Source organism: Melanostigma gelatinosum (assembly GCF_949748355.1).
Source record: "Melanostigma gelatinosum genome assembly, chromosome: 20".
NCBI lineage: Eukaryota > Metazoa > Chordata > Actinopteri > Perciformes > Zoarcidae > Melanostigma > Melanostigma gelatinosum.
This window is the reverse complement of record NC_136653.1, coordinates 21,098,047-21,113,046: the sequence shown is the minus strand read 5'-3', so window position 1 is coordinate 21,113,046 and position 15,000 is coordinate 21,098,047. Positions and strand designations below refer to the sequence as shown.

Here is a 15,000-nt window from a genome sequence, read left to right as displayed (position 1 = left end):
AGACAAATCACCCAAAACAAAACCGGACGGGCGGACACGAGGATGTTCATCCCCGGAGACAGAACACGTGTTGGAAGAGTGCGGGACCGTGTAGAGAACCTCATTGTGCACTTGTTATCTCAAAGGTTTTCAGACTGATCCCTGGTCTCCCTTTTCTCAATGTGTCTTTGCCCGTAAAGTGACAGCACATGTAAACTTAAAAGTGCAAAAACTGCCAACAAAAGAAAAAGAGATGAAGTTGCTTCTCAGGTATCTGTCAGTTGTTGTCCTGACTGCACCCTCTGCTCAACGTGCTAGCTCCTCATCGCTAACGCCACTCAAGAGCGAGAGACACCGCTTATTGGTTTGTTTTCTTCAACTCACTCTAAAAAATATAAAAAATAGTAATAATCGTACCGCTATTAAAAGACATCAACAAAGTTATACTTTTACTACGAAAACATCTTTTTTAAATCGTCATTATTATCCCTCCGCCCTCGAGTCTCAGTCAGCTTTAAACGAGAAACAGGAACGTCGTCACTCACTCTGAGAATATTGATCAACTGTGGCAAGGCACGACCCCCCCAGGCCAATAATAAATGATGGATACGTCTGATATAGTTGTTCTGACACCAATGGAGCTGAAGTCAAAGGTCAGTCAGTGGTCCGAGCACCCCCCTCGGCTCCGGTGGACACCAGAGACCCGAGAAGGTCTTTTACTCCAACAAAAGGGAGAGTTGACTTCTCTGTCTTTTGTAGTTTACTCTGCTTCCCTTTAAGAAACTCCCCGAAAAAGTGAGTTCAGGAATCTCCACAGAATTAACATTGAAGGTAGTAAATGTTCCACTCTGCTCCTCCACTCGACTCCTCGTAGCCGCCTCCTTCAGCCGTGGTACATTCAGTAAAACAAAAGAACAAACAGGCCTAACCCAAAACGAGGACAATCCTCGTTTGTTGAATCATTATATTTCTTTGCTTTTTGGTTCCCGCTATGGTACAGTACCCTGCTGTCCGCGAGGGTCATCGCCGTCGACCGTTGACGGCGATCGTTCGCTCGGTTCGCTGCCGCCGGTGTCCACGGCTACCGTTCCCGTCTTGACGGCGAGCGGGCGGAAGATCTCCGACGTGGCTCGTGTCACGCTGTCGTAGGACGGCGGGGACAAGGTGGAGGAAATCGTCTCGGAGCGCTCCGTCCCCATTAAGCTCGAGCCGTAGTTCTCCCTCATCATGGCGGCGATCAGCCCTTCTTTCTCCGGCGCTTCCTCGAACGCACCCTCGCCGCCTTCCTCGCCTTCCTCCCCAGCGTGCCGAGGCGTGGTCATCTGGCGGTACAAGTAGGAGGCGGCCTTCAGCTGCCGCCGCACCAGGTGTCGGCGGTAGCACCTCTGGATCACCGTGGCGGACACATCTTCCTGTTTTCGCCTCAGGGTCGTCGTGATCGGCTCGTAGGAGATCTTGGACGGGTTGGCCATCATGAACTTCTCCTCCATCTGCTGCTTGAGGGCGTCCATCTCGCCCGACTCGCCCAGAACGCGCTTGGTGAACGCAAAGAGGATGTCCAGGCAGTGGATCTTGTCCCCGCTGACCATGGGGAGGTCCATGGTGATCAGCTTGATCTTATTAGGCTTGCTGATGCGCAGCGGCTCCGACAGCGTGTCCGCAAAGTCGGACAGCTTGGCGTACTCGATGAACTGCGTGGCCTCGGAGTCGAACTTCTCCCAAACCTCGTAGAACATCTCAAAGTCGTCCTCGCTCAGCGGCTCGGTGCTCTCCTCCGTGGCCACGCTGAAGTTCTCCAGGATGATGGCGATGTACATGTTCACCACGATGAGGAAGGAGATGATGATGTAGGTGACGAAGAAGGTGATGCCCACCGACGGGTTCCCGCAGTTCCCCCGGACGGTGGTGCCGGTGTGGGGGATGTTGGGGTTGCACTCCTCGGGGGAGTTGTTGAGGATCGGGCTGAGCAGGCTGTCCCAGCCGGCAGAGGTGGTGATCTGGAACAAGCAGATCATGCTGTTCCCAAACGTCTCGAAGTTGAACATGTCATCGATTCCTGCCTGCCGCTTCACGTAGGCGAAGTTGGCCATGCCGAAGATGGCGTAGATGAACATGACCAGGAAGAGGAGGAGCCCGATGTTGAAGAGGGCGGGAAGGGACATCATGAGGGCGAACAGTAACGTCCGGATGCCCTTAGCGCCTCTGATGAGACGGAGAACCCGTCCGATACGGGCCAATCGAATCACTCGGAACAACGTCGGCGACACAAAGTAATTCTCGATGATGTCAGCAAGCACGATACCTGAAAAACAGAAAAGAAATATGTCAATCAAGTCAAACCACTGTCATTGTGACCGTTGTAGCCGGCTGACTTCTGTATAAACTAAATCGTTTTACGCCAAGTGGCGGACTACTGAGGCGGGGCTTTGCAGAAACTAAAATCATATGTTACGAAGCGTAGAGAACCAGAGAAATTGAGTTAAATGCAACAACTTAATGATTGATTCACATTCTCTGGACACAGCGCAAGAAAAGCACATTGCTATGACCTTCGTTTGATGTATTTTCTGTAACCGGTGTAGCATTAGAGCATGGTGGGATTAGCAAGCTAGCTAGCTAACTAGTGGACAGCTGGCTAGTTAGCTAGTTTGCTGATCCCGCCATGCTACACTCGTTACATGCTTCAACATTAGCTTAACAGTGGGCTGGAGGCCAGCAGCAGCGCTTGGTCTAACGGTCCCTCCGTCTCACTCCCCTCCGCTCCTGAGAAGGATAAGCTAGCTAGCTAGCTAGCTAACTACCCGGCGATAACGATAACGTAGTTTGGAGACGGCAAAAAAAACATTCAGGGTTAAACAAACCCAGGACTTTCTACCAGGAGACCAGGGTTAGTGTCCCAAAGTGTTGTCGAGTTATTTTGAAGTTACGATAATGATGTTTTCTGGACTTTTGGGCCTTTTGTTACGTTTTACTGAGTTGACATATGGAATGGAATACAGTTAAATGTCCGTCTCACTCCTATTGTATTTCTGTGTTTGGTTATATGTTTAGCATATGTTTCTGATGTCACAATAAGAAGCACTTACATGCTTTAATCTCCTTATAAGATGAATACGATCTTAAGAGGTTTTGCTGCCGGATTAATTTCATCTGAGTCGCTGGTAGCCTACAGGAGATACTATTTGCAGTTATATCGGCTAAAATCGATGAGCTGAAGACTATTAGTTGACCAAGATTCTCCTTTTATTTGAGGACATTCCTGTGAGATACATCATATAAAAGCTCTCCGTTTGGCTATTCCCGTCGTCATGTGGCAGCTCTGCTGTGATTACAACTTGAGTAATTGGTTCTGAAGGGCTGAGTCGTCTTTTTTCCCTTCTAACAGCAAGTCACACACTGTAAGTCAAGCGTCTTTTCCTTGTTATCCGGGGAATGATGAACTCAAAGAGGAGCCGGCCTGTCGTCACCTTTAGACCAGACCAACACACACCCTGTCTTTCATCCATCTCCTTGCGTTGAGTTATGGGTGATGGAAGGGATGAGCAGGGGGGAGTCGAGAGGGAATCACCGTCACGTCGTACATCAACTCGACTCCCCCCCCCCCCCACACCCTGACATATCCCTCACACACACAGCTGATGTAACAGGTCAAACATGTTTGATTTGTCTCCAGGGACCGCCCTCTGGCAGCTCTGATTGCTGCTGTTACCTTCACCTCCCCCAGGCAGCCTCGTCTCCGGCATGCGCATCCACACACACACACACACACACACACACAGCTAAATTACCTGCTGAGGCTGGTCCGTGCTGCCTCGGCAGACTGTTATGTCATGTGTGTTTGTAGTGTGCGGGGCTGTAGATAACCATACAGGACCTTGGTGCCGGGTAAACATCAAGGCCAGCCGGACGGTCATTTTGTTGGCAGATAATTGTAAGGCAGACATTACATCATCCACAGCCGATGCCTCACACACACACACACACACACACACACACACACACACACACACACACACACACACACACACACACTCTATATTATAAGCTATCGTCTCCTATTTTGTGAAAATATTCATATTTGGCTCGACAGCGAGCGAGTCTTGTTTCTCAACTGTGTTATCGACTTTAAATCTAGTTTGCATAACGTTCGCTTCATCGTTAGATTAGATGTCTGAAATAAGGCCTGTGGCTAACACAAGCTGAATATATTTTAAAGTTTAGTTCTCTTGAATAAAGAGTCTGAATGAGACGACTAAACGTCTTCACTGGAATACGTTCCTACTCACCGACGATGGAGAGAATGACGACCACGAAGTCGAAGATGTTCCAGCCGACGGTGAAGAAGTAGCATCGCAGTGCCACGATCTTGACGAGGCACTCGAAGGTGAAGACGATGATGAAGGCCAGGTTGATGTTGTTCAGGATGTACTCCATCCGAGGCGACTGCTCGTCCGTCTCCACCATCATGGTGATCATGTTGAAGAGGATCAGCACCATGATGATGATGTCGAAGGCCTGCTTCCCCACCAGGTCGAAGAAGAAGCCCTGCAGAGAGTTCTGGAGGGGTTTGTTTCCGTCATTAATCAACATTTATTAGATTTACATACTTTCGTTTGTACTACCTGCATAAACCAAAGACTGTCTGCGGTATAAACAATGATGTTGCTGCCATATTTCTTTGCCAAGATGACATTATTTTGGTTGTTGATGGAGCAGCTACAATGTTAGCATAGCCTAGCACCGATCAAACCAAACTACGTTCAGAAAACAAGCATTTTAAAAGTTGTTTGCGTGACGTTTTGCGGAGACAACGAACAAAACACGAGTTCAGACTTTTTCCAAATCAGCATTGTTATCCAGTTATTTCATGACAGAAGTTCCCTGTAATTTTTATCTGAAGATTTAAGATCGATGTTAGAAGCGCAAGATCGTTAATAACGTGCCATTTTTCACTCTCGTCATTTAATTGTACTTTGGAACTTCTCTGGAGAAGCACTTTGGTCAGCATGTTGTTCTAAAAGGCGGACTAAAGCAGAATGAACCACATGTTGTTTGACCGGATGCATCGGTGTGTGTCTGTGTGTACCAGAGGTCGGGGGATGGGCTTCTGGGGTTTCTTAGAGCCCAGCTTCTTCATGGCATTGTAGTACTTCTTCTGCTCCTCCGTCATGAAGATGTCCTGTCCTCCTAAGTAAACAAACAACAGCAACGACTCTGTTATTCTACACATGACGCCATGGATGGATGACTGAAAGGCTCTACTGGGCACAACACCGACACGATGTCACTGCAAGAGGAACGTCCCAACGAGGAAGAGACCGACAATAACCACAGAGAACAAGAAGAGGACGACAAAGAGAAAAACAGCTACACAAGAAAAGACTACAAAGAGACAGAATACACCTCGAAAAGACACAAAAGGACTACAAAGAGACAGAATACACCTCGTAAAGAAACAAAAAGACTACAAAGAGACACAAAGAGACAGAATACACCTCGAAAAGAAACAAAAAGACTACAAAGAGACACAAAAGAATACAAAGATGTTTTTATTTGTATTCAGCGTACAAACAAATAAATAAATAAACAGACAGCGCAACACGTCACTGTGTAATTTTCTTTTGCATTTATTTGTTTAATACTCATCTTTCGCTTCTGCTGGTTGAAGTTATCGATGATGACGCCGATGAAGAGGTTGAGGGTGAAGAAGGAGCCGAAGATGATGAAGATGACGAAGTAGAGGTACATGTAGAGATTGATCTCCTTGATCGGCTGCTCCTCAACCTGACAGGAACACACACACACACACACACACACACACACACACACACACACACACACACACACACACACACACACACACCATCATTGTAGGGTCTTTTCATTTATTACTTCCTGTCTGATTGAAATCCTTCCCGCCTCATTAAAGATCTCATCTTTATCTTTTATTTACTTCAGATTTACCTGATTGATTTCATCTGAAGTAATTCCTCCGTCTACTTTAAAACTTCATTCACTTTTCTCTTCACACCTCGTCTCAACTCATTTCTAAATTCAAGTGTAATATGTTTTGTTGCTTTTGTCCCTTAATGTTTGTCTAAACTCCAAAAATTTGATGAATTTACTTTTTTTCCATTTCACCCAAATGATGATCTCATTCGATCTTTTATTTTCAACTGAATCCAGTAAAACATTTGTTAAAGTTGTTCTTAAATAATCAAATCGGTTTATTTGACCTTTCCATTGGAACCGGAAGCTTCTTTCTGTCTGAGTTTGATTTTAAATCTGATCCGGAGTTAAAAACTTTAACTTACAGCTCGTGAGTCCACCGCTGCATACATGATGTCCATCCAGCCTTTGAAGGTTGCCTTTGAAACACAAAACAAACGAACAGATGATGAAATGGTGAGCAGCTGTGATTAGTGATGAATATGATGAATGCTATGTAACATAATCGATGGAATCTACTGCAGGATGAAACACGGTGTTCATCTCTTCAGACCCCTAGAGAATACAAACAATAACATCGTCAGTAATCATCACCGATCCGTAGAAATCGTGGATTTTAAGAAAAGCAGCTATTTTGAGCTGTGACATCACTATTTCTTTGGCTAATCCAAAGCGTTTTAAATCACTTAGAATTATATTTAACCATATCTGGCTGCAATGGGATACAAAGTTAGAAAGACCACGGCTGCCAATGAACCCGGCATTAAAGTTACAACGAGGAACTTTTGACCAGTTAAAAGCTTTTCACAGTAACTTTAAGATGGGTTTCATTGGACAGCAGCGACAGGAAACGTTGATCAAGGGGTCACAAGTAGAAACTGCATTGACTTCAAGGGTCACGACTCTAATATCTCTGCACCTCCAACACACCGAGACCACGTCCTGAACCGTGAATAACTGAACAGCAGCAACGTTTGTTGAGTCAGAACGCCATGGAAACACCGGCGCCTTGCTTTTCTCAACAAGTCCTTTTATGGACTTTCTTCCTCAGTGGGGGATAAAAGGATGGAGGGTTGGGGGGGGGGGGGGGGGGGATAAAGAGCAGGTGGAAGTAAAGATGCAGATGTGAAGGAACAGCACACTTTGGTCTGAGTGGGCGCCTGCCGTCCGTCACTCAGACCTGGAATCAGCTCGTCGCCACAGGTTATCTATCACCTGTTATTATTACGAGCTGCTGGATGTGAGCGAGGTGGAGGCCGCTGTAAAAGATGACGAGATCAGACACAGGTTTTTAACGGACGTGGTGAGTGTACATTAGTGGGTAAACTAGGAATATAAGCACAATTCTAAAGGTACTTGTACATCACTAGGTTATTCCCATTTGATGCTAATGAATACTTCTACTTCAGATTAATAATACTAAATATAATCAACTAATATATTATTATTATATATTAATAAACTTATCCCAAGGAGCTATATGCTACCAGGAGCAAGCAAAATTCAACTAAAGAGTATGACTACAAAGAGACACAAAACAACTTCAAAGAGACAATAAACATCTACAAAGAGATACAAAACAACTACAAAGAGATACAAAACAACTACAAAGAGACGCAAAACAACTACAAAGACACAAAACAACTACAAAGACAAAACAACTACAAAGACACAAAACAACTACAACGAGACGCAAAACAACTACAAAGACACAAAACAACTACAAAGAGACGTAAAACAACTACAAAGACACAAAACAACTACAAAGAGACGTAAAACAACTACAAAGAGACAAAACAACTTCAAAGAGACAATAAACATCTACAAAGAGACACAAAACAACTACAAAGCGATACAAAACAACAACAAAGACACAAAACAACTACAAAGAGACGTAAAACAACTACAAAGAGACAAAACAACTTCAAAGAGACAATAAACATCTACAAAGAGACACAAAACAACTACAAAGCGATACAAAACAACAACTAAGACACAAAACAACTACAAAGAGACAAAACAACTTCAAAGAGACACAAAACAACTACAAAGAGACCAAAATGATGACAAAGAGACCACTATTACTATAAAGACAAACAAAATGACTGCAACGACACACAATAGAACTACAAAGAGACCCAAAATGACGATCACTGTAAGAAATGTAGTAAATGACATGAATGAACTGATAATTCATGGTTCAGACGTCCACAGATTTCACTAAATTCTTTCCCCCTGCGTCAACATTTTTTATTCTTTTTCCCTTTTTGCAGCGTGGAGCTATTTCCAGATGCTAATGGAAGGGTTGCCCCCGCCAACCGTTGCCACGCCGACCAGCCAAAACAAGGAGGGAGGAGAGGTGCTGAGCGACTCGTTGCCGAGGCGACTGACGGAGGACCGACAACTTCTTTACACCCTCGTCTCTTCATCCCTCTCCTCACACTCCCTCCATCATTCCTCCATCGTCCCCTCCTCTCCTTTTCTGTCTGTGTCCTTTCCTCTGTCCTTGTCTTCTTCTTCTCTCCTTTTATCGTCTTCAGGACTCACTCCTTGGATGAGTTATAAAATCACCTCTGGACATTTTAAATGAGGCACATCTGGCTGTCGTTGATTTGAATGACTTGTCATTTATATTGACGACTTAAGAGGAATGTTGACGAATATTTTTGATATTTTATGATTTGTTTGTTTCTGCAACTTTCTTGTTTCTTCTTAAGATTAAATAAAGTAAATATAAATCTTTCCTCCATCCATCCCACATATGTCCCTTGAATCTCTCCTCATTATCTCTCCTTCCCTCCATCTCTGCGGTTTCTTTCTTTCCATTTGCAGTTTGAACCTTAATGTTCTTACTCCACTTGTACGTTTCCGCCCTCCCTCCCTCTCTCTCCCTCTCTTTCTCCCTCCATCTCTCCATTTCCCTCCCACTTGGCTGGAGTCGCTCTAAAAATAAAAGCCTCTCAGACGCTGATTGATTGGAGGCTCTCAGGAATCCAGTGGTGGGCGACAAAGAGCGAGAAAGAAATGCGAGAGAGAGAGAGAGAGGAAAGATTGTAAGGAAAGAAAGCAAAGTGATGAGGAGATGGAAAGAGGAGGAGACGTATAATTGGCTTTGTCCATGTTGTGTTCAATGACAGATGATGGAGAGACGAGGAGGGAGAGATGAAAGAGAGACAAAGTAAGAAATGGACGAAGAGACGGAGGAAGATTAAACGATGTAGACGTAGATGGTAAATGAACAGGCCCAGGGGCCCACAGTATCAGGGGCCCCTGATCTTCACCAACACATTTTCCATAAAAGTGACCAACCAGGAAGTCTCAAAATGAGACGAGAAAACATAGAAAGACTACAAAGAGACTCAAAAAACAAACGAGGGACCAAAACGACAGCAAGGAGACAACAATGACCACAAGGAGACACAAAACAACAAAAAAGAGACAAAAAGACGACAAAGAGAAAATCTAGGTGTAGTTCTGGATTCAGACCTCAACCTGAACAGCCTCAACAAGACTATTACAAGATCAGCCTCCAATCACCTGAAGAATATATCGAGGATTAGAGGACTTGTGTCTCAACAGGATGTGGATAAACGTGTCCATGCATCTATGTCCAGCAGACTGGACGACTGTAACGGTGCGTTTACAGGTCTCTGTATAGAGTCCGTCAGAGCGCTGCAGCTCGAGTCCTCACTCAGACCAGGAGGGTGGACCACATCACTCCAGCTCTTAATTGATGTATTGAATCTCCTTTTCTGTTGCCTCGTGTTTTGATGCTTTTAATGGTTTTAAGTGAAGCACTTTGAATGACCTTGTTGTTGGAATGTGCTCTACACATACGCTTGTGTTGGGCTCTGATCATATGGCTGCAACATGTGCTGTGAACAAAGAGAGTCAGGCCTTCCCTTTTGCAAGCAAAGGTTTCATCCTGATCGTGGTTTGATGAGAGCAAACCTCCTCTGAAGGAATTTCACATTAGGGTGTGAATTTCACCCCCCAAAAACTATGGTTCCTGAACTCACCTGAATGCACCGCTGCAATCTCATTGGCTGAGAACCAAGAGACCCCAGGACCCCTGTGGTTCAGACACTGTTCTACAAAACTGCCTGCAGCTCACACCTCAACGCTTTTTCCCCTCGACCTCCGTCGAGCTAGGGAGCACACAACGTTGCTCCTCTTTTCAACCAAATCCTATGTTTCACAGTTATATTCGCTGGCCGAATCCACCAAACTGTCTATTTTATCTTTGTTCGCATCCACGAAGCGAACCCGTTTAATCCTGCAGAAGTGAAGAAGCAGACTTCTTCAGAACGAGAGACAGAGAGCTTCCACTCTCCTCTCCACAAGCGCCTCGCCTGCTCCGGCCATAAGGACGCGAAAGTCTTCTCCAGACGACAGCGATCCTCTCTCATCGAGAGCACACCTCCCGCGGCCCGCAGCCCACCGAAGCTCAGGAGACTCCCCTCAATCACCACGACTGCATCGTACCGTAAGGCGAACAGAGTCTGGGCAGAGTTAGAGAGAGTTCATTTGTGTTTATTTCATCTTGTTTGTGTGCTTAAAGTACTGTTCATCTTTATAACGAGGTGTATGCTTAATAATCGCCGACACTGACGGTCGCTGAGATCGTTGGGGTCGTGTGTAAGTAGCGTGTATTCCGTGCTACTGTGATCTGTGTTGAAACTCACACACACACATATAGCTTTGAGCTAATCTCGCTACGTGCTTAACAGCTACCAGCACGTGTAGACACCGGGTCTCCTGTTGGCTCTCCGCCATTTTGGGTCTCACGCCTGAGAGACGTCACCACGTCCCAACTACGTCACTGAGCTGTTCCCTCGCCCCCCCCCCCTTTGCTCACACACACACACACACACACACACACACACACACACACACACACACACACACACACACACACACACACACCCCCCCTCTTTTCAATAGTCTGTTGATTTTAGATAGCGTGCTCATGAATGTATAGTTGTTGTTAGTTTAGATATTAGTGACTAGATCATCAGTATTAGAACTTAATAAACTGTTATATTTCAAAGAGCAGCTGTCTGTGATTACTTCGTGCATGCGTATTGTGATAATAACTGTATATGTGGTCTGTGCTCGAACTTAAAAACCTTCACTTTCACTCTGAATGTGTAATAGTACTCAGACTACTGACATTATGAGTGAACACTAATTATGAGACTTAGTTTTATCGTTTGGTTATTGGTCCCTGCTCGCAGGGTGGTGCCCGTTATTATTAATAATCATTAATAATTGTTACTTACATCAATAATTCTACTGATGTCAAGAATTTAGTTTCTTCGACGCTGATAACCCAAACACTTTTACGTTCCCAACACTTGCCTTGAAGAAGTACATTCCTACGGAGCTCGAGGAGGGATAACAATGAGAGGAAGAACTCCCGCTGTGAAACCCAGAGCCGCTCACCACTTGCAGCAGCGCCAGGTATCCGGCCCCGACGTTGTCGAAGTTGACCTTGACCTTAGTCCAGTAGTAGAGCGTGCTGTTGTTGAGCGCCTCGCACTCCGACTTGTTGTTGATGAAGGACGACTCGTAGATGTGACCCGTGCGGTTGACGCAGCGGCCGAACTTGCCGGCGAACAGGTTGACGCCCATGATGCTGAAGATGAGCCAGAAGATGAGGCAGACGAGCAGCACGTTCATGATGGAGGGAATCGCCCCGATCAGAGCGTTCACCACCACCTGCAGCGGAGGAAACCAGACTTCAGTCTGCTTCTTCAAGCTTCAACATTTAGGGAAAGAACAAGTACATGTACTCAAGTACTGGACCAATCTGAGGTACTTCAACGTTACTTTACAAATCAGGATTTATGCACTCAAAAGACATGTCAAATTAAAGTTGAAACAATTATTTAATGCCGAGCCCGGGCGTGTTATGACTCTTACCCTCATGCCTTCAAATCTGGAGAGGGCTCTGAGGGGCCGCAGGGCTCGAAGCGTCCGGAGAGATTTGATGGCTGCAAAGTCTGAATAACCCAAAGTGTTGGCAACCAGACTGACCAACGAGACCTGGAGGAGACGGAGAGACAGAAGAGAGTTAACCTCCGGTCCAATGACAGACGGAGACGACTCATTGGCCAATCAGAGCTGTGGATCTGAGTAGACGACGTTAGTTTGAACATCAGCTGATTGAAGAATCCTGAAGGAGAGATGAGAGAGTTTTAATCCTTGAGGACAAACGGATGTTTGTCTTTGTATCTTTCTGCCTCTAGTGGCTAAAAACTGACAAGTGCAGCTTTAAGAGAGTAGATTCTGTTTCTATCATTGACACTTTCTAGGTTTCTCAGATCTGCATGGTTTGACTTCTGTGACCACTTCAGTCCAATAAAAACGTCACTTACGAAGACGGCCAGGCGTAAACAAACCCAGAACACCAGAGAGAGAGACTCAATGCGTGCATATGTATGGTGTGTGTGTGTGTGTGTGTCACTCTACCTCGAACTAAGAGATTGCACAGAGACTACTCATCTTTGTGTTTGTGTGTGCAGAGGTTAAACAGCCAGCACTGATCGTTTGGCCTGAAGCTGTTGGGACTGTCTCTCTCTTGTCTGTCTTTGTCTCTCTCTTTGTCTCTCTTGTCTGTCTTTGTCTCTCTCTTTGTCTGTCTTTGTCTCTCGCTGCTTTTATTTATAGCGTTGCTTTATTGCAGTGGAGCGAGATGCAGAGCAGCGGGACGACGACTGTAACACACACTACCTGAGAGTCGGCTCACATCTCGCTTTAATGACTCCTGTAATCAGCTGCTATTTATTTAAGTTTTTAACTTTCAAACTTCCTTTCAGCTGATGAGTTGTGGTCATTTGTCATGTAGTTTTTGTGACGTCATCCATTGGTTTGCGGATTCAAGTTTGGCGTTTTGCCTTCACCATGTCGGATTTTAGCCGTCACCATCTTGGCTTTTGGCCATCGGCATTGGCCATTGAGACCTTGTTGTTTTTTGCCGTCACCATCTTGTTTTTTAGCAACCAGTGAACAGGAAATGACCATATCTGGACTGAGGAGGAGACGTAGAGACGCCGTATACGTCTCTGGTAGAGACCTGTCAATCAGCGTGTAGCCCCGCCCTAAAGCATCCCCTGCTTTATGGTCTGTGTGACTCTAAATGGACCATAATGTACTAAATGAACATCATGCTGTATTGAAGAAGACTTGAAACTAGAGATTGAGACATAACCTCATGAAAAAACATTCAACTGACAGATAAACCAACGAATCAACGACCAATCAATCAATCAACCAATCAATCAACCAACCAACCAACCAACCAATCAAACAAACCAACCAATCAAACAAACCAATCAATCAAACAAACCAATCAATCAATCAATCAATCAAACCAATCAACCAATCAACCAACCAACCAATCAACCAACCAATCAATCAACCAACCAATCAACCAATCAAACCAACCAACCAATCAAACCAACCAACCAATCAACCAACCAATCAACCAACCAAACAACCAACCAACCAATCAACCAACCAATCAACCAATCAACCAATCAACCAATCAATCAACCAACCAACCAACCAACCAACCAATCAACCAACCAATCAACCAACCAATCAATCAACCAACCAATCAAACCAACCAACCAACCAATCAACCAATCAACCAACCAACCAATCAACCAACCAATCAACCAATCAACCAACCAACCAACCAATCAATCAACCAACCAACCAACCAATCAATCAACCAATCAACCAACCAATCAATCAACCAACCAATCAATCAACCAACCAAACAAACCAACCAACCAACCAACCATGGACTTACATCTACGATGAGGAAGTCGAGCCAGCACCAGTAGTTGGTGAAGTACTTCTTGAAGCCGTAGGCGAGCCACTTGAGCAACATCTCCAGGATGAAGATGTAGGTGAAGATCTTGTCTGCGTACTCCAGCACCACCTTGACCACCTTCCTCTGCTCGATGTAGATGTCCTCAAAGGCCTGAAGGGGGCAGCAGAGAGGGAGCGTCAATGATGTTGGTTTTAGATCATCTCACTCCGGTTCATCTCATCCAATCAGAAGAATTAAGCTTCAGGCGATAGATCTTCAAAATGATAATCTCTGGGGCGATCGAAAGTGTTTCATAACTCAGCAAATATAAAGTACACTAGTATAACGTAAAGTGCACTTGTACAAAGTAAAGTACACTAGTATAAAGTACTCTAGTACAAAGTACACTAGTATAAAGTACACTAGTATAGAGTAAAGTAAACTAGTATCAAGGAAAGTACACTAGTATAGAGTAAAGTAAACGAGTATAAAGGAAAGTACACTCGTACAAAGTAAAGTAAACTAATATAAAGTACTCTAGTACAAAGTACGCTAGTATAAAATACACTCGTATAGAGTAAAGTAAACTAGTATAAAGGAAAGTACACTAGTATAAAGTAAACCAGTATAAAGGAAAGTACACTAGTATAAAGTACACTAGTATAGAGTAGAGCAAACTAATATAAAGTACTCTAGTACAAAGTACGCTAGTATAAAATACACTAGTATAGAGTAAAGTAAACTAGTATAAAGGAAAGTACACTAGTACAAAGTAAAGTAAACTAATATAAAGTACTCTAGTACAAAGTACGCTAGTATAAAATACACTAGTATAGACTAAAGTAAACTAGTATAAAGGAAAGTACACTAGTATAAAGTAAACCAGTATAAAGGAAAGTACACTAGTATAAAGTACACTAGTATAGAGTAAAGCAAACTAATATAAAGTACTCTAGTACAAAGTACGCTAGTATAGAGTAAAGTAAACTAGTATAAAGGAAAGTACACTAGTATAGAGTAAAGCAAACTAATATAAAGTACTCTAGTACAAAGTACGCTAGTATAGAGTAAAGTAAACTAGTATAAAGGAAAGTACACTAGTATAGAGTAAAGTAAACTAGTATAAAGGAAAGTACACTAGTATAGAGTAAAGTAAACTAGTATAAAGGAAAGTACACTAGTATAAAGTAAACCAGTATAAAGGAAAGTACACTAGTATAGAGTACACTAGTATAAAGTGTATGTCTGAC

At 44.1% G+C, this 15,000-nt stretch overlaps 2 protein-coding genes across 2 annotated transcripts in view; one reads left to right on the top strand and one right to left on the bottom strand.

Moving 5' to 3' along the window:
• Positions 1-15,000, bottom strand: part of LOC306794371 (sodium channel protein type 2 subunit alpha-like) — a 151,952-nt gene that overhangs the window by 1,112 nt on the left and 135,840 nt on the right. Inside the window, 8 exon segments of the mRNA XM_079292406.1 lie at positions 1-2,281; positions 4,266-4,536; positions 5,066-5,166; positions 5,622-5,763; positions 6,294-6,347; positions 11,374-11,649; positions 11,854-11,976; positions 13,748-13,921. The exon segment at positions 1-2,281 is cut by the window's left edge and continues 1,112 nt beyond it. Of these exon segments, the coding sequence (XP_079148532.1) occupies positions 969-2,281; positions 4,266-4,536; positions 5,066-5,166; positions 5,622-5,763; positions 6,294-6,347; positions 11,374-11,649; positions 11,854-11,976; positions 13,748-13,921 (2,454 nt within the window). The 3' untranslated portion in view covers positions 1-968.
• fars2 (phenylalanyl-tRNA synthetase 2, mitochondrial) overlaps positions 1-15,000 on the top strand; it is a 314,225-nt gene that overhangs the window by 270,527 nt on the left and 28,698 nt on the right. The window lies entirely within an intron of this gene.